The following is a 25,623-nucleotide window of genomic DNA, read 5'->3' on the forward strand; positions in this document are numbered from 1 at the left end:
ACCCACAGCTCGTAGCCATAGGTGAGGGTAGGAGCATATATTGACAGGTAAATCAAAAGCTTCACTTTTCAGCTTAGCTCCCTCTTCATCATGATTGACCAGAACAACATCCACATACTGTAACTGAGGAAGTTGCTCAAATCCACATGTCAATCTTGTGTTCCCTTCATCCCTCATTCGTGAACGTTATCCCAAGATACTTAAATTCCTGCACTTAAGGTAGAGGTTCATCCCCAACCGGGAGTGGGCACTCCACCCTTTTACAGCTGAGAACCATGGCCTCGGACTTGGAGGTATTAATCCTCATCCTGGCTGCTTCACACTCTGCTGCAAACTGTCCCAGTGTGTGTCTAGGTTCACAGACATACAAAGCCAACAGCACTACATCATCTGCAACTAAAAGAGATTCGATCATTTGGCCACCAAACTGGACATCTTCCACTCCTTGACGGTACCTAGAATTTCTGCCCAGAATCAGTGACAAAGGGCAGTTTGATGGTGTCCCACGCTCACCAGGAATGAGGTTGACTTACAGCAAGCAATGTGATTCAAGCTTTCACTCAAGATGTACAGGGAGTGAATAGCCTACAACAGCAGGCCTGGTACTCCATAGTCCTGAAGCACTCCCACAGGATACCCAAGGGATGTGGTTGTATGCGTTTTCCATGTAAATAGAACACATTTAAACTGGTTTGGCATACTCACATGAATCCTGTGAGTATAAAAAGCTGGTCTAGTGTTCTGTGTCCGTGACAAAATCTGCTATGTTTCTCCTGAAGCTGACATTTGAACAACAGTCAGATCCGCCTTTCAGGAAGCCTAACAGAGGCCTTCCTAGGGAACCTGAAGTGTGTTCGATCCTCCTAAAGCTGGAACACACCCTCCTGTTCCCTTTCCACCTCCCCAGTTTGCTCATCCAGAGGCACTATCCCTGACCTCCATGTAAAGTTTAGTAGGTGTGCCAGATAAGACAACCCAACAACATCCAGAGCCTATAAGAACTCGGGGTGAATATCATCCATTCCTGAAGCCATGCCACCGAGGAATTTTATAACTACATATTTTTTTTAGTTGCCTTTAGTAACGCACACGTCTCCCTAATCCAGACACAGCTTCCAGCATGAATGTTGTCTTCCTTCTCATTAGCAGTCTGGTGCACAAAATGATTTATGCATTAAGTTTTGGGGGGGACTTGAATTACCTCTGAGTTTTATTCCACAATCCCCTAAACCCCATATTGTGAAGAATGAAGTTGAGCTTTGTGTGAGATTGAAATACGCCAAACAAACACTGAAAATTTACAACCCTCAAGTTCTGAAGCCTATTCTGCTCACCTCTATTAAGAAACCAAAAGTAAGCATCTCAGCATTTGCCCAAGAAGCGAACATGAAGATCCCAGACAATGAGAGACAAAACCCATAATGGCATCGTTCATGGTTTGACACAACTTTTTCTGATTTCCCAGTAGATGATATGACAGAAGACACCATCAAACAAAAGGAACTCTATAGTACTCTAGAAGAGACATTAACTTCTTACAGAAGGTTCATTTTGATCATACACTAATACATAACAAGCGAAAACATACATTACTGAAAACAAAGACAGACCCGCATGGTGACAAAAATTTTCTCTGGAATATTATTTCTTGGCTGATCAAGCAATTATATTCCAGCACAACTTGTGATATATTTGGAAACACACTGCACAAGTTTAAAGAAATGTAACAAAAATTACATTACAAAAAACCACTGCCTACTACTAGATATACCCTTTAAGTAAAAATAATCTTCTTATTAAAGAGATTTACTTTTGGCTTCTGGCGAAAGGCTGGGGCCCTTGCCTGGACAGGATGCCCCTATAATTTAAGGTCAAGGCGCCACGGGTTTGTAACATGGAAGCTCAACCCTGCTGGGGCCCGTGGCCACCACCAGGGGGCGCCTGGAGAACTGCTCAGCCGTTGTTTGCAGCACCTGCGCCACACCCAAAGTAGGTCAATGAGCACCTGGAACACTTATAAAAGGAGCCAGTGGCCACGAGAGAGAGAGAGATAGATAGATAGATAGATAGATAGATAGATAGATAGATAGATAGATAGATAGATAGATAGATAGATAGATAGATAGATAGATAGATAGATAGATAGATAGATAGATAGATAGATAGATAGATACTTTATTAATCCCAAGGGGAAATTCACATAATCCAGCAGCAGTATACTGATACAAAGAAACAATATTAAATTAAATAGTAATAAAAATGAAAAAAATTAAAATAAAATTAATTACTCTCCCGGGTGAAATTGAAGAGTCGCATAGTGTGGGGGGGAACGATCTCCTCAGTCTGTCAGTGGGGCAGGACGGTGACAAAAGTCTGTCACTGAAGCTACTCCTCTGTCTGGAGATGACACTGTTCAGTTGATGCAGTGGATTCTTCATGATTGACAGGAGTTTGCTTAGTGCCCGTCGCTCTGCCACAAATGTTAAACTGTCCAACTTTTCTCCTACAATAGAGCCTGCCTTCTTAACAAGTTTGTCCAGGCGTGAGGCGTCTTTCATCATAATGCTGCCACCCCAGCACACCACCGCGTAGAAGAGGGCACTCGCCTCGAGAAGCGGAGTCAGGAGGAAGCAGACGAAGCTTGAGTGAAGAGTGGAGGTGGAAGAAAGAAGAGAGAGAGAAGAGAGAGAGAGAGAAAAGGACCTTGCACTTTGGTGCTTTGTACTGTGCTGTGCTCTAGGGAGCAAAGAAAAGCGCTTCCTTAATCTTGAATAAAAGTGTGCTGTGTGCTGCACTTGTGTCTCTGCCTATCTGTATCAAGTCAGGGTGGCCGTATGTGCCCAGGTTGTCCACAGGCTGGTTTAGCTTACTCCCAAGGTGTGTGGATATACTATATAACTCTAACAGCTACTCAGAGATGGATCCCTGACTTCTCAATATCACCATCAATGAACAAAAAAAGAATGGAAAAAATTGATGCTTACCACAGTCAACATTAGTTCTCCAGAGGTCTTTTACTTTATCTAAAAAAAGAAAAGAAAAGAAACAGTCATGTCATTAAAACATTGAAACAATATAGACAAGAACCGACCATTAAGTCCACAAAATCTCACCAGTGCTATCTATTTAGCAATCCACTGGACTAATTCCCTTCATAATTTTAAACACTTCAATCATGTCACCTCTTAATCTTCTTTTGCTTAAACTGTAAAGGTTGAGCTCTTTTAATTTTTCCTCATAACTCATCCCCTGTAGCCCTGGAATCAGCCCAGTCGCTCTTCTCTGGACCTTTCTCTGGACCTTTTCTAGTGCTGCTATGTCCTTTTTGTAGCCCGGAGACCAAAACTCAAGATGAGGCCTCACCAGTGCATTATAAAGGTTGAGCATAATGCCCTGAATTATCTCTGTAGGTCTCATTTAAAAAACTTGAATTTGAGCGTCAAAGTATACATATGGCAAAAAATAGGGAAATGTTTACTGGAAAAAAATCTGATTTATAAAACTTTCCATACAAACACTTGTACGCAGTTTTGCCTTTATAATGCAGATTTATCTTGTAAATGTACATATGTGTATGCACCTTGAACAGTTGGCACACTGAAACAACCATTTATGGACTATACCAATTACCCTCATGTGTATACCAACACTACTTTGCCTCAAAATAAAAGAAGCCACTGAGCAATGATGGTTTTCAGTCTCATCTTGGCATCGCAGATGACTTGGGCATTATTGGAATGTAACTGCTTATAATTAACAAAAGCAACTACAGTCTTTCTAGGTGCCTTTATTGCAATCTGAGTGGAGTAAAGTGCCCTGATTACGCTAGAAAAACTGGGCACTGCTGCAAATTGTCTTTTTATGTTGGCCTGTACACCCACAACATACACAAACTCAATGTAGCACCTCGTCATTCTGTTTATGTCTTCCAGGACAGTAGGCGTGATAGAACTGAGGCTTGGCTGAGGTATTCCTGACCTGTAGGCCAGGTGCCTGGTTCCAGAAATCCAGTCATTGTTAAATCCTGGATATGAACAGATGTAACCAGACTTCAGGCAGTCTGTGTCTCAAATGCCAGGCCCAACTCAAAACATAATTCCAAGAAAATTTCTCCTGGGATCCACGGTCATCATCTTAGGCAAAAAATCCCTAAAGGTTTGTTCCCCTTCTATATGATCACTCGCATAGTCTTCAAGTAGTGCAAAACAGGCCATGTTGTGTCAAACCACTAGGCAATGAATTGGCTTCAAGGTGCAATATTTACAACTTTCTGTATGCAGGCCGTGAATAAGTTTGTGTTTTTACAGCTCTTTGGGTTCTAATCCTGAGAAGTGATAACAGGAAAGCTACAGTATATAAACATGATAACCCAAGGAAGTGCTTTAGTGTGAAAACTCAGCATTAGGCCTTTTTTAAAAAGCAAATAAAATAAAGTCTATACATCATATCCATCACTTTTGAGATTTAACATGTTTGACAAATCAACATGTATGATGGATGATATGAATTATTAAGAGTATGAGTCATCGTGTACTGGTTTGGCTGCATTTCCCTACTTGATCAAGGGTGTTGTCATCTCCCAATTTCTCCAAAATGTTGCGTATGGGTGAATCAGAGCTGCTCCTGTAAAGTTTTCTTTTATAAATCCCAACCTTTGAATGGAATGCTGCATACACACATTTCGAGCCTCTTTAGATGCATACACAAGTTTTATAAATGTTGCCCCAGATTAACAATAATTTATCAGATGTTCTATAGTTCAGCGTGAGTTCAGATTTACAGTAAATACATCATTCTATGTGTGGCATGGTGGCGCGGTGGGTAGCGTTGCCGCCTCACAGTTAGGAGACCCGGGTTCACTTCCCGGGTCCTCCCTGTGTGGAGTTTGCATGTTCTCCCCATGTCTGTGTGGGTTTCCTCCCTCAGTCCAAAGACATGCAGGTCAGGTACATTGGTGATTCTAAATTGTCCTTAGTGTGTGCTTGGTGTGTGTGTGCCCTGTGGTGGGCTGGCGCCCTGCCCGGAGTTTGTTTCCTGCCTTGTGCCCTGTGTTGGCTGGGATTGGCTAATGGATGAAGAATTAAATTATTTTTCCTTTGGGTTTCCTCTAGGTACTCCAGTTTTCTTCCCACATTCCAAAGTTATATGTATTAAGTTAAACGGGTGACCAACTAATTCAGCATGTGTAGGTCTGTCAAACGATGGATTATTTCTCATTTGCATCCGATACTGCTGACATAGGCAACAGCAACCGTCTTCTAAAAATGGTGTTTAGAAAACATGAGCAGATAGAATTCAAAATGTTTAAAAAAGGTCACTTTAAAAATGTGTGGTTTACCTTTTACATATTGCCTCAATGTTTCCTCGTGTGCCATTGCACTGCCCCATATACCTGAAAAAACAGAATGGACAAACCAAAATATAAATCACTACATGAACTGAAAAAGAAGTTTTTAAAGTGCAACATATATTTCCTAATCCTCATACAGTATTTGTGTTCTCCTCTTTCCTTGCTGTCATCAAGCATTAGGTTTGTTTGTTCTCTTCATCATTACCAGAGTCTGGAGAAACTGAAACATCAATAGAAACAAAAAGCAAAAAAACAAGTGCATGTATGTATGTGTGTGAGTGTGGTGGATGAACGAAACAACTTGCACAAAAACGAACTTGCAGTGAAACCATGTTTTGTGTCTCAAAAAAATGACAAAATGAATTGCACAAAGTTTTAAAGAGCAAAAGTTTAATTTGAAGTGCTCTGAGCATTTCACTAAATTCGCACGAATGAAGTGCCTGCTTCTTAGATGAGGTTGAGTTATACTCTTTGATGAATCTTGTTCTCATTAACCAGTTTCCTAAAAGAGTTTACTGTCATTTTATACTTTTTTACTTGTAATTACTTGATGTTTTAAGCAGCAGTGCTCTAGATGTTTAGGAAATATGAAACGGTTTGTGACACGCTGCTGATTCTGACAGTTCTGTTTGCTTTTTAGCCTCATTAGCATAATGGCAGCTTGAAACAGGCAATAAAGTAAAGAGGGGATTTTTAAAGGTGATGTGTGGTTGACTTAAATCAGATTATATGGAGTTACACAACACAGAGCATGTGATCTGGAGATGATACACATATGCACGCACCTTTTATTATGGCTTATGGCAGGAATTGATGTATCCATGTAAAAGAGGAGTTACATGTGCACCTTTTGTTCCTGTGAAAAGATGGCTCCAAAAACATTTAAGTGGTCAAAGCAATTCCTTAATGGCTAAGAGAATGTGTAAAGTGCTACCTCTAGATGAGAAAATAAATATCTTTTTGAAAGTGGCCGTTTTGTCTTGGTAGAGTAATATATTGCTCTACTTTCCCCTTTTGTATTATTAATAAGTAGCCTTTGTCAGAATGCCTCAATTCTCACAGACTTACCACTGTTTATAAGATATTATAGTACTCCAGTAACGGTGCACGTCACGATAACGTGCAGTGAATACACTTGACTTTCATAGGTTTCCAATTCTTTCTCTGTATGTTTAGCATTCGTTTGCTCAGAGGATGATGCGCTTGCTGCTTCCTGAGAAGCTCTTCTTTCCTCCACCCTCCTTCTCTTCTGTCGTCTGCATCTTTTTGCGTTAAAACTGATTAAGTCAGTGTTTGTGTTGCAATTACTTAGTATGTTTTCTTATATTTTTCACTTAAGCTGATTCAAGAATGATTTAAGATATGAAGAGGTAGGGGAAGTGACGGCGAAGGTGGTAGGAATGAGAACGGCACCCATACGCATACGACGCACAGCCGCCCTGCTGGCCGCTGCCAAGTGTTGATTCTACAATAAAATAAAAAGAGGAATAACCTTGGAGGTCAATCATCACCCCGAAAGCAGATAGTAGATGTCACGTAGTATATGTGAACCATATTTCAGGTCAGTGGGTCAAACGGTTTGCGAGCTACAGGTTATTTAAAATCCTGGACAAACGAACAGCCACGGTAACGAATTATATAAGAAGATAACCTCTCCCCACCTTCCCTTCTACATTTATAACCACAGGCAATTAGGTGTAGTAAAAGACAAGCAGGAGTTAAGTTACACTTTAAATAATGTATCATTGATAACCAGTAACAGTGTACTGCACTTCACTTGAGCATTCCAAGTTTTCCTCCTCTTTCTTTCTCTGCACATTTTCATTCGTTTGCTCAGAGGTTGATGTGCTTGCTGCTTCCTGAGCAGCTCTTCTTATCTCCACCCTAGCGGCCCGCTGCTTCTCTTCTTTCATCAGCATCTTTTTGCATTAAAACCGATTAAGTTAGTTTTTGTGTTGCAATTACTTAGTACGTTTTCTTAAATTATTTTACTTAAACTGGCACTTAAGTCTTCAATCTGCATCAAGAATGATTGGTGTGGTAGGGAATGAGAACGGTGCCCGTACGCATGCACCACATGGCCGCCCTGCTGCACTCTGCCGAGAGTTGATTCTACAATAAAATAAAATAAAAATAAAAAGAGTAGTAAAAATCATCACCCCGAAAGTGGATAGTAGACGTCACGTTATGTACCAAATTTCAAGTCAATTGGTGAAACGGTTTGCGAGCTACAGGTGATTTGAAATCCTGGACAGACAAACGAACAGCCACGGTAGCGTATTATAGAAGAAGATATTCATAAATAATAACAATAAGCGAAGTACATTTGAATATTGGCAACCATACAGCCTAATAAATGGTGATGTGTAGTTTCAGGCGGCACACAGACTTGTTAGTTACTTAAAAATGTCTCTAGTTAAGTCCTCATTTGTGGTTGGCTTTCTTCAGGACAGGCTGCATTGCCTGTCTCAATATGGTTGCCGAGCTGTGTTCTTCATTGTGTTGTCCTTTTCAGTTCATGGTGTGAGATGGTCATTCCGCAGTTTGGTAAGAGAGAGAGAGAGAGAATGAGGGAGTGAAAAAAGTTATAGTTTTTCTGTCCAACCCCTACGGCCAATAGGATGTCGTGGTACTTAAAGGCTTTTGATACAAGCCAGTTCCAAACAGCCATACTTACAGAGTTAGAGTCCCATTGCATGGTTCCAACTTGTATTGGACGAGGTATTTACGCGAACACCATACATACGGATAGTATCAAATTATATATAAGGACATCCCCAGATTCATTTCTTATCACATATACACATTTTGTTTGATCCCCACTTGGCTGAAAATGATGTCAGTCTTTCTGAATACAACCCTAAAGATGTGTTAGATACAGAAAGAAACTTGAAGCTCTATGGTGCTTGGAGAACAGTGCACATCATCAACATCTCCAGCAAACATTAATAAATAGGAAAGGGGGGCTCATATGTAATAGCGTGGTTGGGTTGTCTTGCTGTGCAGTGAGATTATCCTGTGGAGAAAAATATAGTAAGGTGGGCAGTGGGGTATTTTACCTCATCTTTGTGTGAAAAATATGCAGCAATCACATCACAAAAAAAAAGCTCCTCCATGTTGATGTGAATGAGATGTGACCATAAAATGATTTGATTTTACTGGTGTGGTACACATTATATGCATTATAGCTGCAGAAAACACAGATGAACTTGGAAGTGTGAACAAGACTATTAGTGATCATGTTGTTAATTATTATTGTAGTGGCTTTTAATATTAGATTACTGTCCAGTGTTTATGACAAGCTGGCACCCATGTTGGTACATACAATTTTTGACTCTTAAGAATAGTTTGCTTTATAAAATACATGCCGAATGGAGGCCCAAAAACAATCTTGCATAGCCCCTCTAAACAGCTTGTTGTTCCCCTGTTTAGAGAAAGAAGTCGGGGGCATGCGATGAAAAAAATGAACCACCCGGATTGGGATCTGAGTACAGCTGAGCAATGGATGACACCTCAGCACCACACTGAAGAGTGGGAGGTTTTTTACGTTGGCTGGAGTGCCAATCCTGCCACCAACCCCCCCAGTTTTTCCCTGCAAGTTGGTAGACCTGGGGCTGGATGCACATTAACGTCATACCCAGGACGGAGCAATTGCAGATTAAGGGTCTTCCTCAAGGACCCAATGGAGCGGAATCACTTCTGGCATTTAATGGATTCAAACCAGCAACCTTACAATTACAGGCACACATCCCAGGCCTTAGAGCCACCACTCGCTCCTGTTTAGAGCAATAAGGCAATTAGTCGTAATTTAGTTGTGATTTTCCCAGGTCAAGCATTCTATCAAGTTCATCTGTGTTTTCAGTACTGCAGTAAACTGTTTTTATCAAATGTAAATGAATGCCCATACCTTGTAAATGACACACATCAAGCTCTGGGTGGCTTTTTGTCACAGTCTCTTCTTCAAATTTGCTCCCGAAGTCACATGTTTCAATAAATGCTCCGTAATATGGAAAGCCGCATTCATGGGGTGTGAATTCAAACCAAATTTCTATTACAGAAAAAAAGGAAAATGGAGAATGAAGACATTTTTAGAAAGCCTTTTGCATTAATAGCCAGGATGAAACTGATGTGTTTCATCTTTAAGGGTTTTAGAGTTTCACACCAAGTTCTCTAAATGGAATCTTCCTGTCTAGTAGTATGGCATGGCAGAAACAAAAGTCCTGTGTGTTGTGGGACTGTTGTTGAGACTGAGACTATATAAAGCTCAACATGTTCCAAAAGCACTTCCAAAACGTGCCCACTAGAGGGGGATATCACCTTGAAAACCCAACTAATAATAAGCACAAACAGCAAATGTTAATTGAATTAAATGTTTCTTTAATATAATGAAGATCTGTGGAGCACATGAAGCAAATCAATTGCCCCAAACACACAGGCAATCCAAAGCAAAAAAGTCAGTGATTGAGAAACATAGTCAAAAATAGAGCAATAAGGTTCAAAAAACACAGAAATCCAATAAATCAAAGAGACGCAAGTAAGCTCATCACTCCTTATCAAGTTTGAAATAATCAGCCAGGAACTGTGGAGACCCTCCTGATTTATAAAGTGGAGGGCAGCTCCTGGCGATGATTAGTAGGTGGCCCTGCCTCTTGAGGTGCCACCCACAAAACATACAGAAAATAGCAAAGGCTTAGATAGTACAACAAAATCGAAAAACAAGGAACAATTGAAATAATTAACAAAAGTAAAAATTAACATAAAGAACTTGAACCCCAGACAGGGGAGGAACCCCGGTCAAAATATGACACCATGGTTCACCAAGATATAATTGTAGTTGACTACATACAGTATGTCATTTAAAATATATCAATGTAACACAGTGCTAATTTATATTAAAGTCAAACATTACATCATGACGATAGCATGATGCAGAAACGCAGTCAAAAGCTATTCAAGGTTTAGTTACACAGAAACGAGAATCAATGATCTGAATAAAAAAGGGCAAAATACAGGGGTGGGCAAAAGTAGGTTTAGAGTTGTGATTACGTAAGGCCAGCAATTTGAGTTCTTATGAGATTGTACCTGAGTGCACTGTGACATTGTGAGCTTTTGAGTCAATAAAGTTAATACAGCTATTGAGTTAATAAATCTATTGTAATAATCATAACCTGCATGTCTTTTTCAGTACAAACAACTGTAAACCCACTTTTGGCCACCCCTGTATGTTCAAAGTCAGCAGCTGTTCTCTAGTTGCAATCCCTAAATGATCAAGTATTTAAGTGCATGAAGTTATTTAACCTTCTCTTTAAATAACATTTAGATGAGCTCTTTAAGCAGTGATGATGAAGATGAGGATGATGACGATTAAGTGCCATCAATTCATTTTTGAATCCTGGTGACCAAATAGGAGTCTTTCAAGGGTCCTCATCATTTTATCAAAATGCGAACAGCAGCCTCAATGGCTCACAACTGCTACTCCAGCAAAATTGATATCATAGGTGAGGTGGACAACTGCCCATGCACTGAACACAAGCAAAATAACAATCAAAAGTGATATATTTAAATATAACAGTTTAAATTGAAAACAGAAAAAAAACTTAAATCTTAGAATAATAAAGTGTTGACATTGAATCTGTAGAATCTGAAGTGTGTAAGTACAGAAAGATGAAAATGTCAGGAGGGTAGAACTTAACTTACTTTGAATAACTTACATATTAATAATTTAAAACAGGTCATGGAACAAGTAACTTTTGGTCAACGCTCTCGCTGACTTTTTCATCCAGCTGGTCCACAGGCAAGCGTACAAAAATATGGATGCTCACATAGATACCCTCGAGTGTCACTAGGTGGCTGCTCAGGCCAAGCATGCAGGAAGAGGAAGGTCTGCTCGACAAATGGGATGCGTTGCCCATCATCAGCCTTCAATGAGACCCAAGGAAAAGTGCACACCTCCCCTGTGCTGTTTCAAGCACAGGAAAGTCAGGCATACCATCCTTAGACATCAACTCAGCAAGCCAATGGACTGCAGCTAGGTGAAAGGAGAGGGATACTGCGCCATTGCTAATCCCTTGTCTTTTCCCTTTACAAGAGTGGTATTAGTTAATGGGCACAGGGTTACCGAACTTATAGATTCTGACAGATTCCGCAAAGGTCAAGACCTTGTTTAGTACCCCAAGTGGACAATGACAATATCGTGTTCCCCCATTCATATTGCACCAGGCTCCAGCAATTTTTCAGCATCTGGTGGACAAAATGTTACGTCCCCAGAATTCTTATATTGTCGCCTACTTAGATGATGTCATCATCTATTCTGTCAGATGGGAAAAACACACAGAGCAGGTTAAGGCCATGCTCCATACAATTGGTAAAGCCGGTCTACTGATTAATCCAAAGAAATGTTTCTTTGGTTTAGAGGAGGCCATATAATTGGGCTACTTAGTGGACAGGGTCACAATGAGACCACAGTGTTCAAAAGTCGATGCCAAACTAAAGTGGTTTTGTCCCACGCTTTTCTGAGACAGTGGCACCCTTGATAAATATAATAAAGAAAGGGACCTCAAATAATGTGGCATGGGATGAAAAAGCCAATGCTGGATTTCTTGACCTAAAGCAGGCGTAATGAAAACACTGGTTTTGATGGCTCCAATCATTTCTTTGCATATACTGTACAGTATACTGTATAAACTGCTCAAAAAATTAAAGGAACACTTTGAAAGCACATCAGTCTGAAAGGAAAAAAATATCCTGATGGATATCTCTACTGATATGGAAATGTTTTAGGAACGAAAGGATGGCACATCGTTTGATGGAAATGAAAATGATCAGCCTACAGAGGGCTGAATTAAAAGTGAAGAAATGATGCGACAGGCTAGTCCATTTTGCTAAAATTTCATTGCAAAAACTCCAAATCATACTCAGTAGTTTGTATGGCCCCCACGTGCTTGTATGCATGCCTGACAACATCAAGCGGGGCATGCTCAAAATGAGACGAAGGATGGTATCCTGGGGGATCTCCTCCTAGATCTGGACCAGGGCATCACTGAGCTCCTGGACAGTCTGAGGTGTCAGATGGACTAAAACATAATGTCCCAGAGGTAATCTATTGGATTGAGGTCAGGCGAGTGTGGTGGCCAGTGAATGATATCAATTCCTTCATCCTCTTGCCATATGAGGCTGGGCATTGTCGTGCACCAGGAGGAACCCAGGATCCACTGCACCAGCATAAGGTCTGACAATGGGTCCAAGGATTTCATCCCGATACCTAATGGCAGTCAAAGTACCATTGTCTAGCCTGCAGAGGTCTGTGCGTCCCTCCATGGGTATGCCTCTACAGACCATTACTGACCCACTACCAAACCAGTCATGCTGAACGATGTTACAGGCAGCATAATGTTCTCCATGGCTTCTCCAGACCCTTTCACGTCTGTCACATGTGCTCAAGGTGAATCTGCTCTCATCTGTGAAAAGCACAGGGCACCACTGGTGGACAATTTTTGGTATTCTATGGCAAATGCCAATCAAGCTCGACAGTGCCAGGCAGTGAGCACAGGGCATACTAGAGGATGTCACGCCCTCAGGCCACCCTCATGAAGTCTGTTTCTGAATGTTTGGTCAGAGACATTCACACCAGTGGCCTGCTGGAGATCATTTTCTCGGGCTCTGGCAGTACTCATCCTGTTCCTCATTGCCTGGTCCTGCTGATGGGTTAAGGACCTTCGACGGCCCTCTCCAGCTCTCCTAGAGTAACTGCCTGTCTCCTGGAATCTCCTCCATGCCTTTGAGACTGTGCTGGGAGACACAGCAACATTTCTGGCAATGGCACGTATTGATATGCCTGCCATCCTGGAGAAGTTGGACTACCTGTGCAAACGCTTTAGGGTGCAGGTATTGCCCTCCTCATGCTGCCAGTAGTGACACTGACCGTAGCCATATGCAAAACTAGTGGAAAAACCGATGAGGAGGGAAAAATGTCAGTGGCCTCCACCTGTTAAGCCATTCATTCCTGTTTTGGGGGTCGTCTCTTTGTTGCCCCTCTAGTGCACCAAAGCATCTGATTAACAAGACCCTCTGCTACTTAACTGACCAGATAAATAGCCCACAAATTTTATTGACTTGAAGCTATACTCGGATTAAAAAGTGTTCCTTTAATTTTTTTGATCAGATTATATATATATAATCAGTATATGTATATATATTTTTTATATAGTGATTTATATATTTGCGCATTTATTTATATATTTAATTTTGTGAGACATATTCCCCCATACTTATTAAACTAAAATCCACATCCAGAGGGTGCAATTCATTGTGATACTCTCTGGCCAAAGAATATAAGTCACAACTTCTCAGTCTAAGACTGTTCCCTACAACCCTGTTTTCTTTTCTGGTCAGTTGCCTTTTTCTGATTTTAATCTCTTTATTCACTTTAAAAGCACATTTGTTTTTTATTTAGTTTTCCAATAGTTCCCATTTATTTATTACTAACTGTCCCCTGCAGCTCTTCCCGTGTAGTAGTGAAACACGACAAACTTTAAAAAAATCAATAACTAAAAAAAGAATGTAATAATTGGTTTTGAGAAAAAACTTATAATTATATCTTTTGTATCCAAGGGCCACTTGATATACAATATTTTTGGTTTTGCTATCAGGGATGAGAATGTAGCTGTGATCTTTTTGCCAAAAATGTAAAAAGTTGGTAAGGTATCACTGGCGGAAAGTAGGTACGCTCCAACGTCAAATGTCGCCACTGTATCTGATCGTGTTCAGCTCTGATGGGAGAGCGTCCCCTACGTGGGGAGAAGAGCACATGGCCGTGATGTCTCTGCCAATTAGCAGCTACCCTCTGAAACACACATAGCTCTGATCTCTCTCTCAAAAACATCAAACGCTACTCTTTAACAATCTATAGATGATAATGTCTGTTGAACAAACAGGTATCACTAGCTAAGCACAGGCAAGGTGCATTCCAACACGTGGTAAGAGGTAGAACGTCTCGAACGGAGGCTGGCGCGTGAGTGAGGTGGGCACCACCCGGCTCCATACTCCTTAGGTCCTGCTTGCCCCTCCCCTCGGCCCGCAGCCTGTCTCTCAGATTTGTGTGAATAAATCAGCACCACAACTGAACTATGATACTTAGCACGATGAGAGAAATTGCCAAATCAGATAACAGTTGCATTGCTGGTTTTAACATTTCTTTCTTTCCCCCATTAAGAAAACAACTCAAGAAGTTAATTTGTTCTTTTTTGTGTTAGGTGATCTGATAACACAATAAAACAGTTACATTACCTGGGTGATACTTTTCGTCTATGTTGAAGGCTTCTTTATCAATGGCAGCATATACTGGGTATGGGTTCATCCCCCTTTTCACAGATTTTTGATGACTTGAAAGAAAGTGAGTGTTTTCCTGAAAATATAAACCTAATTACTGAGCAGTCTGCATTTCTCAATACATTTTAGGCAAAAAAATAAAAAAGCAGGCAAAGATTAAAAACAAATAAACGATCAGCCGTAACTGGCGGATTCCCACTGCAATGCCCAATGTTATCAATAACCTGGTAAGCAGAAGCTGTGACTGACAGTTCATTTGTTGAATTATCTGTAATGTAACTATCTGTGAAACACACGTTTTACACTTTAAAAATTTTATTTCTCTGTCAGGTTGGAAAGAAATAAGTTAAAGGAGCTTGGCAATGCAAAAAGGCATTTTTGGTCTTTACAAAATTGCACACAATGGAGTCAAGCCCAAACCACTTTTTACACAGATAATGGATTAAAAAAATAGCCAAACTGTGCATGAAACTATTTAATCTGGCAACTATGACTGTGGATGCCATCTTCTCTTCTGGGTGGACGATGGTTTTTATATAAAGTGAAAGGAAGGGAAAACAATCAGTAGTTTGACCGTCTTGGCAAGTGCTGCGAAAAGGGAAAAGAAGTGTTTGTCTGAGGATAAAAAGAGAGCAGAGAGAGGAAAAAAATAAGATACACCAATGGATGCGCAAAGTGTATCGTTGGGTTAAAGACACCGGAAATGTAATCATTTGAGTTCAACTCTGGCAAACTGTTGATGAGAAAGTAGTAAGCAGTACTGAGCTTTATAATAATTAGTGGTGTTTCAGGGGACCTAATATGTTATTGTAAATTTTTGTTGCTGATGGGTTTTAGTAAATTCCATATAAAGTTATGTTCTTGTAACATTTGGATATCTACTGTGCACAAACGCAAGCAGCCAGCCGCGAAAGCGACTTCCTACCAAGTGCACACGGTCTGCTGATTTTTCATTCACTTGAGTTGAGGACCTGTTTGCCATCAGTAGCGTCTACTAGAGGTGAAAAACTGGAAAATATACAAGTTGGTGTAACCGCTCTCAAGGAAAGGCTAAAACAGTGAACTAATCTATAGCTGAAGTCACACAGAACATTTCTCTGTTTTAAGAGAGACAAGCTCGCAAATTTGCCAGTTCTTTCCAAAGGGAAATTGTGAAATTTTAAAACTGCACAGCGTGATCTGTTCAAGAAATCTAAAAGAAAATTGAATTGTTTTGACATATTTCCTTGAAGAATAACTCTGCCATATTTCAATAACATTAGTCCACAGGGAGCTGAATTGTTCCATGCATACAGACGTGGGCTGTCATAATAGGTGTTCTGCACATCATATGTGAACACACCTAAAAACGGGTGCCGGGGTTTACTTTCTATGGCAATTGGAAATTCAAACCAAAATCTGCACATATAATCTCGCCCCATCTTATATATCGGAATGTCTGACACCTTATATTCCAAATCGTAACCTCAGATCCTCAAATGAGTGTCTCCTTAGAATTCCAAGAACAAAACTTAAAAGAAGTGGTGAGGCGGCCGTCTGCTGTTATGCACCTAAAATCTGGAATAGCCTGCCAATAGGAATTCACCAGGCTGATACAATAGAGCACTTTAAAACACTGCTGAAAACACATTACTTTAACATGGCCTTTTTATAACTTCATTTTAATCGTAATTTAACTTAATCCTGCATACTCCGTATGTTCAGTTCATCATAATAACTATTCATGGTGGCTCTAAAATCGGTACTGACCCCTACTCTCTCTTCTGTTTCTTTTTCCGGTTTCTTTGTGGTGGTGGCCTGCGCCACCTCCACCTACTCAAAGCTTCATGATGCTCCAACAATGATGGACGGATTAAAAGGAAGAAGTCTACGTGACCATCATCATCATCAAGCCCTTCCGTGAGAACCCTAAATCCAAAGAGGACTGTTTCATTTATGTGAGGTAGAATGTCAAGAGGGGACTGGTCAGGTGGTCTCATGGTCTGGAATCCCTACAGATTTTATTTCGTCTCCAGCCGTCTGGAGTTTTTTTGTTTTTTCTGTCCCCCCTGGCCATTGAATCTTACTCTTATTCGATGTTAATGTTGATTTATTTTGTTTTATAATTATGTCTTTCATTTTTCTATTCTTTAATATGTAAAGCACTTTGAGCTACTGTTTGTATGAAAATGTGCTATAGAAATAAATGTTGTTGTTTTTGTTGCACATGTCTATGAAACACAAAAAAAAAAAGAAAAAATAAACAAAGCACACATCAGCCTTATTGATTGCAACTTATAATTCTTATTATACACTTCTAGCAAAAGGAGCCCATCATCAGTTGCACAGGATGTTATACTCCCACTGGAATGAGATTTAAAGTTATGGAAGCACACCATGAAAATTAAATATTCATTCAATAAGGCTGCCAAATTCTTTATTTAGATTTTATATTGAAAAAAAAAGTTTTAACATGAATAAACATAATAAAAAAACTAACAGGCAAAACTGCAATTGTCAGCTTTTCTACTGAATATTAAAAATTGATTGGTTTAATGGTAAAATTCCATACATTAAACTAATACAACAGAAGGATCCAATGTTATCACATTGTTTACGGCTTCTTACTGGATGTCACCAGCTCAGGTCAGGTCGTGCTGGGGAGAATGCACTGGTACAGCAAGTTGCTGCACCCACCACATGACAAAACAGCTCAGGATCCTGGTTGGCAACCCCACCCAGGCAGGCATGTGGTCCAGTCCCACCCTCTGGAAATTACCAGGTGTTACAGTTAGGTCGTTAAATATTTAGACAGAGACAACTTTTTTCTCATTTTGGTTCTGTACATCACCACAATGAATTTTAAATGAAACAACTCAGATGACGTTGAAGTGCAGACTTTCAGCTTTAATTCAGTGGGTTGAACAAAACGATTGCATAAAAATGTGAGGCAACTAAAGCATTTTTTGAACACAATCCCTTCATTTCAGGGGCTCAAAAGTAATTGGACAAATTAAATAACAGAAAATAAAATTTTTAATACTTGGCTGAAAACCCTTTGCTGGCAATGCCAGCCTGAAGTCTTGAACTCCTGGACATCACCAGATGCTGGGTTTCCTCCTTTTTAATGCTCTGCCAGGCCTTTACTTTCAGTTGCTGTTTGTTTGTGGGCCTTTCTGTCCGAAGTTTAGTCTTCAACAAGTGAAATGCCTGCTCAGTTGAGTTAAGATCAGGTGACTGACTTGGCCATTCAAGAATTTTCCACTTCTTTCCTTTAATAAACTCCTGGGTTGCTTTGGCTGTATGTTTTGGGTCATTGTCCATCTGTATCATGAAACGCCCGCCGCCCAATCATTTTGACATCATTTAGCTGGATTTGAGCAGACAGTATGTCTCTGAACACCTCAGAATTCAATCGGCTGCTTCTGTCCTGTGTCACCTCATCAATAAACACGAGTGTCCCAGTGCCACTGGCAGCCATGCACGCCCACGCCATCACACTGCCTGACTCCACTGTGTTTTTAGATGATGTGGGATGCTTTGGATAATGAGCTGTTCCACTCTTTCTCCATACTTTTTTCTTGCCATCATCATTCTGGTAGAGGTTCATCTTGGTTTCATCTGTCCACAGAATGTTTTTCCAGAACTGTGCTGGCTTTTTTAGATGTTCTTTAGCAAAGTCCAATCTAGCCTTTCTATTCTTGAGGCTTATGAGTGACTTGCACCTTGCAGTGCACCCTCTGGATTTACTTTCATGCAGTCTTCTCTTTGTGGTAGACTTGGATATCGATACACATACCAAGCCCTGGAGAGTGTTGTTCACTTGGTTGGCTGTTGTGAAGGGGTTTCTCTTCACCATGGAAATGATTCTGCGATCATCCACCACTGTTATCTTCCGTGGACGTCCAGGTCTTTTTGCGTTGCTGAGTTCACCAGTGCTTGCTTTCTTTCTCAGGATGTACCAAACTGTAGATTTTGCCACTCGTAATATTGTAGCAATTTCTCGGATGGTTTTTTCTGTTTTCGCAGTTTAAGGATGGCTTCTGTCACCTGCATGGAGAGCTCCTTTGACCACATGTTGTCTGTTCACAGCAAAATCTTCCACATGCAAGCACCACACCTCTCATCAACTCCAGGCCTTTTATCTGCTTAATTGATAAGACATAACGACGGACTTGCCCACACCTGCCCATGAAACAGCCTTTGAGTCAATTGTCCAATTACTTTTTAGCCCCTGAAATGAAGGGATTGTGTTCAAAAAAATACTTTAGCTGCCTCGCATTTTTATGCAATCTTTTTGTTCAACCCACTGAATTAAGGCTGAAAGTCTGCCGTTGAGCTGCATCTGAGTTGTTTCATTTAAAATTCATTGTGGTAATTTACAGAACCAAAATGAGAAAAAAGTTGTCTCTGTCCAAATATTTATGGACCTAACTGTATATGGGCAACCCCTTGGCCTGGTCCAGCCACTTGGGTCATAAACAGTGAGGTTCCTGCAAGCCAGATCACCCTCAAGGAATTGCACCACGTGGCCGTAGTGCCTTAACTGACTTCCCCTCACAATGCAGGTCATGCCCCTCATTTGGAACTCCATGAGCAACACAAAGTCAAACCAATGGTACCCAAGAATTTTCCAAAGAGACACAGTACCAAAGGAGTCCAGTCTTTGTCTCAGGTTACTGGATAGCATCCATGTCTCATAACAGGAATCACCAGGACTCTAAAGACTTGGACATTCATCCTTTTGCAGAGATATCAGGCATGCCACACATCCCTTTCCAGCGACCTCATGACCCCCCACGCTCTCCTAGCCTGTCTACTAACTTCATAGTAAGAGTCACCAGAGACATGAATGTCACTGCCGAGGTAAGTAAACTTCTTGATGAGGTCGACACTCTCTCCGCAGACAGGACAGACACACTGCTGATGGCTGTGCCCAAGAGGTCATTAAAGGCCTGGATGTTGTTTTTTATCAAGACACTTGCAAGCCTAGACACTCATACTTCAATCTCTCGAGAGCCCCGATCACAGCCTCTATTAAAGATCACAGCATCATAGGCAACGTCTTCACCAACAGATGCCCCACAGCCACTGGACCCCACAACCTTGCCCAACACCCAGTATATGCAAGCATTGAACAGAGCAGGAGCAGAACACACACCCCTGACGAACCCCAGAATCAACTGGGAAAAATGCAGAAGGTCAGCTTCTACTCTGCACAGCACTCACAGTACCAGTGTACAGGCCAGCTAGGATATCCAGCAACTTTGATGGGATCCAGTAACATCTCAGAATGTCCAACAGGGTCAATGTAACACTTAATTTACTGCAAAGATGTGTATACATTAGCTCAGTTCTATACTTGTATTTTGTCATTTTCATTGGTGAAAAGACCTGCTCACCACTGTATGTTCTACCAAACAAAGATGATCTGTACATAGCACACTTGCAAAGCCTTGGACAGAAACTCTGAGTAATGTACGTTTAGTTGAAATCAAGCAAAGAAACATATTTTTAAAGTTTACCATTGCACTGGAGTTTAGTTACTTCCAGCTGTATGACTTTTGGAACACTGTGTACATTAACAGCAAAAGGGGACCGAAACACTGTGTCACGCACGAGTGCATGGGGAGCGGTTTAAGGACCCCGACAAGTCGTGCCAGGGGACAATGGCGGGGTACTAACCTCTCTTTTTATGTTTCTCCAGAAAGAACAAAGCACCGCCGCCACAACTATTCCCAGAAGACTGCTGATTCCACCCACTTCCAGGTTCCTTTCTTACCTCTGGTCCCCTAACGATGACGTCATTTACCCATCCATCACTATGGCTTCCCCATCATGTCATCACTTCCTGTCCTCCATTACAAATTGTCCGCCCAACCATTTTATTCCTGTCTGTTGTACTGAGTTGAAAACACTAACAAAACAACCTTTTTTTTACAGTATACGAGGCCTAAAAACCCCAAACCTTCACGCTGTGTCTGTTCATTTATTACAACTGCAAAATCTGGCTTATGCCAGTTAAAGCCCTGAAAACGAAATTGAGATTCACAACAAAGGGTGGCATCCTGAGCTTCACACAGTATGTGTTAAAGTCACGGGCAGAGTTTGACGTTTAGACTTTGGTTGCCAGACAAGCCATAAAAAATAACTGCATTTTTTAATGTCAACTTTACTACTATATATTTACATCATATCCCATGTCAAATATGTTAAATGGTTCGGAAAATATGTGCAAAGTAAAGTAAATCTCACTAAATGCATTTAAAACTTCAAAATTATGAAAAATTCCACAAATAATTATCTGACAGAAAGCGTTACATGACAAAAACACACAGCAGACAAGTAAATGTTACCTTTCCAATCAGATAGCTGACAGCTGCTGCCCAAACGTCTGTCAACGAGAAGTCGTTTTTTCTGGCAGCTTCCACCAATCTTTTCCGGAGACGTTCTTCCTCAAAGATAATGTCAATGATTTTTTCCCAAGAAGCATCTTGTCTTACGATCTTACTGCAGATGTCTTTAGTTAAAGATTCTAAATCTTTAGTCCACTCAGGATTTTCACATAAAGAACTCATAGCCCTAAGTAAGCAGAAAATCAAGCATATCGTGAATAACAGTGACATTGGATACGACATGTCAATTTAAAACAATCTAATATGAACTATACTATCTTTGAACCTCCCCTTTACACTTTTTCTTGTGGTCAATATCAAAGATGTTGTTGTGAATCATACTGTAGCTGAGAAGAGTTAAACATAATATGAGCTGGCATCAGGGCCGTTCTTAGCAGTTTGGGGGCCATATGCGGTTCAGAAAAGTACAGGCCTCAGATGTGCAGGCCCTGGATGGGGGGGTAGTTCCGGGGGGCATAGCTCAAGAAGGTGTTCTAATAAAACGTCTGGAAAAGAATGATAAAATTTAGGATGAGGAGGGAATCGTGACACATGCAGAATAAAAGGGGGAATCGAGGGGAGAGTGCCGATTTCCCCGATAAGAAAGGTCGTCCTCTGCGGTGGCAGGGAAAAGTCCCGGAGTCGGTGGGGGAGACGACAGTAAGAGCGTACCCGTTGGAGCCAATCTGATGGGCACGGAACCCACAGAGGGGGTGTCAAACAGGCAAGTGCCGGGGTGCCGGTCGGAGGGGGGAGCGCTGCCAGTGCATGGCACAGAAGAATGCCAGGGAAGGGTGTCCAGGCAGTGGCTCTGCCCCCTGTTTCTGTTTGTTTTAGGACCGGACCCCGGACGAGCAGAAGGGCCTGCTTGGTCGGGAACCTGCCCTCACAGGACGGGACTCTTCGCTGAAGGATTTGTCGCTGGCGATGGGGCGGCCCCACTACTGGCGGGGGATACGGAGGTGCGAGCGGCTCGCTCCAAAAGGGCAAGAAAACCTCGGAGGGGATGATGAAGTGGTACGTTCCAGGGTGCCAGCTTGGACCCTGGATACGTAGTAGGACCCACTTCGGGGAATAATTTCCCCCGCGAGACATGGCGCTCCGACCGACGTGTCTTCACTGGTGGTAGGGCAGTGTCACAGCTGGATGGAGGTGGTACCCAGCCGGGACGCCTGAGAAGACAAGAGGAGGGCTGGTGCCTCCTCCAGACCTTGAGGGGGCGACCGCCCTGGAGGCTTCGGGGAAAGAGCTCGGAAGCCCGACCCTGTTGGGACCCGGGGTTACCGCCGGGGGGGACCCCAATACCTAGAAGACCCTAGACCTCAGCACTTCCGCCACACCAGGAAGTGCTGGGGGGAAGAGAAAGTAGGGACACCCGGAGTGCCTCTGGAGAGACAGCCAGCACTTCCGCCACACTGGGGCGTGTCGATGGGAGATTGCCGGGAACACACCTGAAGCACATCCGGGTGCTTATTTAAAGGGGCCGCCTCCCTCCAGTCGATGACAAGAGTCGGGTGAAAGAGTGGCAACGTCTGGAGGAGGCAGGAGGGGGTCAGAAGAGAAGAGAAGAGAAAGAAAGAGAGAAAAAAGAAGAAGAAAGAGAGGGAGAAAGAGAAGACATTGGATTGGCCTGGACTGAGGGGTATTGGGGGTTGGTGAGCGAAACTGTAAATAAGAAAATGGATAATAAACATGTGTTTGTGGGTGACATTAACGTGTCTGCCTGTCTGTGTCTGGGGCAAGGTTCACACTAGCGCCCAACGTGGGGCCCTCTGTCTGTGCCAAGACGTTTGGTATTTAGCAGGCAGGGGCTGCCCGGGTCCATAAGGATGGCAAACGCACGCCGATCCGCGGCGCTTTGTGGACGCGACATCGGCGAAATGAGCCGCCATGGAGGAGACGCTGCAACACGAAGAGCCGAAATGGCGTCACACCAGGAGGAGAGGAGCCAAGATGGCTGCGGACCGGAAGTTCTTCCCTGAGACAGGCACGGGATTGGAGGGTGTGTCTTGTTTGCCTGCCAATGATTGTATGGAGGCAGGACCAAGGAATGTCTATCTAGTGCCAAGGAGAGACCCGATTGGGCTGGAGAAGCTTCACAGAAAGCAGGCGGCGATAACCAGACTGACAACCAGGTAGGTCAATTGTCGACTGACTTTCTGTGCTTGTCAATGTTGCAGGTGCCATTCGTGCTGAACTGCAAAGTCTGAAGGTGACGGCAGGCGCGTCAGTGACGTCAGAACGGCGCGATGCTGGAATCTTTGGACGGACTGGTACCGCGGAGATGGTGAGTAGAATCGACTCCATACAGCACAAAGGAGAACCCACCGAACTCGGCCGTGATCCGAATGAATGGTATCAAGTAGGGGGTTGTCCGACACTGCATGCGACGGTGAGTTCTGTGTGCAAGGGGAAGGGAGACAGCGAGAGGGTTGGCAGGACGCGGGCTGATGAGTGCCCTGGGTCCTAGCACCCTACGCCCCAAGCCTGCAACAGTCTCCCGTCGCTCTATAGGAACGCAAACCGAACAGGGTCTGTACCTTTCCCATAGGCAGACTCAAGCCGTTATAGCATCCCAGAATAAAAGGGTGAATCGAGGGGAGAGTGCCGATTTTCCCGATAAGAAAGGTCGTCCTTTGCGGTGGCAGGGAAAAGTCCCGGAGTCGGTGGGGGAGACGACAGTAAGAGCGTACCCGTCGGAGCCAATCCGATTGGCACGGAACCCACAGAGGGGGTGCCAAACAGGCAAGTGCCGGGGTGCCGGTCGGAGGGGGGAGCGTTGCCAGTGCATGGCACAGAAGGATGCCAGGGAAGGGTGTCCAGGCAGTGGCTCTGCCCCCCTGTTTCTGTTTGTTTCAGGACCGGACCCCGGACGAGCAGAAGGGCCTGCATGGTCGGGAACCTGCCCTCACAGGACGGGACGCTTCGCTGAAGGATTTGTCGCTGGCAATGGGGCGGCCCCACTACTGGCGGGGGATACGGAGGCGTGAGTGGCTCACTCCAAAAGGGCAAGAAAACCTCGGAGGGGGTGCCAAAGTGGTACGTTCCAGGGTGCCGGCTTGGACCCTGGATACGTAGTAGGACCCACTTCGGGGAAGAATTTCCCTCGCGAGACATGGCGCTCCGGGCAGTGGGCAGCTGGATGGAGGTGGTACCCAGCCGGGACGCCTGAGAAGACAAGAGGAGGGCTGGTGCCTCCTCCAGACCTTGAGGGGGCGACCGCCCTGGAGGCTTCGGGGAAAGAGCTCAGAAGCTCGACCCTGTTGGGACCCGGGGTTACCGCCGGGGGGACCCCAATACCTAGAAGACCCTAGACCTCAGCACTTCCGCCATACCAGGAAGTGCTGGGGGGAAGAGAAAGTAGGGACACCCGGAGTGCCAAGGGAGAGACAGCCGGCACTTCCGCCACACTGGGGCATGTTGGTGGGAGATTGCCGGGAACACACCTGGAGCAAATCCGGGTGCTTATTTAAAGGGGCCGCCTCCCTCCAGTCGATGACAAGAGTCGGGTGAAAGTGTGGCAACGTCTGGAGGAGGCAGGAGGCGGTCAGAAGAGAAGAGAAAGAGAGAAAAAAGAGAGAAAAAAGAAGAAGAAAGAGAGGGAGAAAGAGAAAGCATTGGATTGGCCTGGACTGAGGGGTATTGGGGGTTGGTGAGCGGAATTGTAAATAAGAAAATGGATAATAAACGTGTGTTTGTGGGTGACATTAATGTGTCTGCCTGTCTGTGTCCGGGGCAAGGTTCACAATATATATATATATATATATATCTATACTAATAAACGGCAAAGCCCTCACTGACTCACTCACTGACTGACTGACTGACTCATCACTAATTCTCCAACTTCCCGTGTGGGTAGAAGGCTGAAATTTGGCAGGGTTCATTCCTTACAGCTTCCTTACAAAAGTTGGGCAGGTTTCATATCGAAATTCTACGCGTAATGGTCATAACTGGAAGCTGTTTTCTCCATTTACTGTAATGGAGATGAGCTTGAACCCGTGGGGGGAGTTTCGTGTGACATCATCACGCCTTCCACGTAATCACGCAGTACATAGAAAACCAGGAAGACCCCAAAAGCGCTGAAGAAAACATGCATTATATAATTGAGAAGGCAGCGAAACAATAAGAAGCGAGCGAGTGACATATACAACCATATTCATGAGTTCTGCTACTTGAAACAAAGCACGATGTAAACCTACACTTTAAATTAAGTTCATAGACAGGCTGCACTGGCGTTTGTAATTTAGTGCCTACCCATATAAGGCCGTCCGTCAGCGGCAATCCAATAGCAAACTCCCACTAAATATTCACGGGTGAAGAACTGTGCTTATGCAGAGGAAGATGAGATGGTCAGGGTGGTGTTTGGCACAAACTCGAGAGAAAGTTTTAAGTGCCAGGACTAAGGTAACATTAAATACAGCCATGGACATAGCACGAGATGGCACCAGCACAGCTGGGAAACTTCGATGCATGTACACCGAGCGGCTCACGTGAACTGGCGAGTGCACAGATAAAAGCAACAGTTCCAAAGAGCTGAACAAAACGAATTACACAATTGAAAAGGCAGCAAAA

General features: G+C 43.0%; 1 protein-coding gene across 2 annotated transcripts in view; it reads right to left on the reverse strand.

The window, feature by feature from the left end:
• Positions 1-25,623, reverse strand: part of LOC120526379 (cytosolic phospholipase A2 gamma-like) — a 56,634-nt gene that overhangs the window by 21,500 nt on the left and 9,511 nt on the right. For both annotated transcript variants that reach the window (XM_039749515.1, XM_039749516.1), the window contains exons 3-7: positions 21,013-21,238; positions 14,636-14,753; positions 9,258-9,398; positions 5,339-5,392; positions 2,985-3,023 (exon numbers count right to left, since the gene is read on the reverse strand). In XM_039749515.1, coding sequence (XP_039605449.1) covers positions 2,985-3,023; positions 5,339-5,392; positions 9,258-9,398; positions 14,636-14,753; positions 21,013-21,238 — 578 coding nt within the window. The remainder of the gene's footprint in view (positions 1-2,984; positions 3,024-5,338; positions 5,393-9,257; positions 9,399-14,635; positions 14,754-21,012; positions 21,239-25,623) is intronic.

The sequence above is a fragment of the Polypterus senegalus genome, chromosome 3, assembly GCF_016835505.1.
Source record: "Polypterus senegalus isolate Bchr_013 chromosome 3, ASM1683550v1, whole genome shotgun sequence".
NCBI classification, from domain to species: domain Eukaryota; kingdom Metazoa; phylum Chordata; class Cladistia; order Polypteriformes; family Polypteridae; genus Polypterus; species Polypterus senegalus.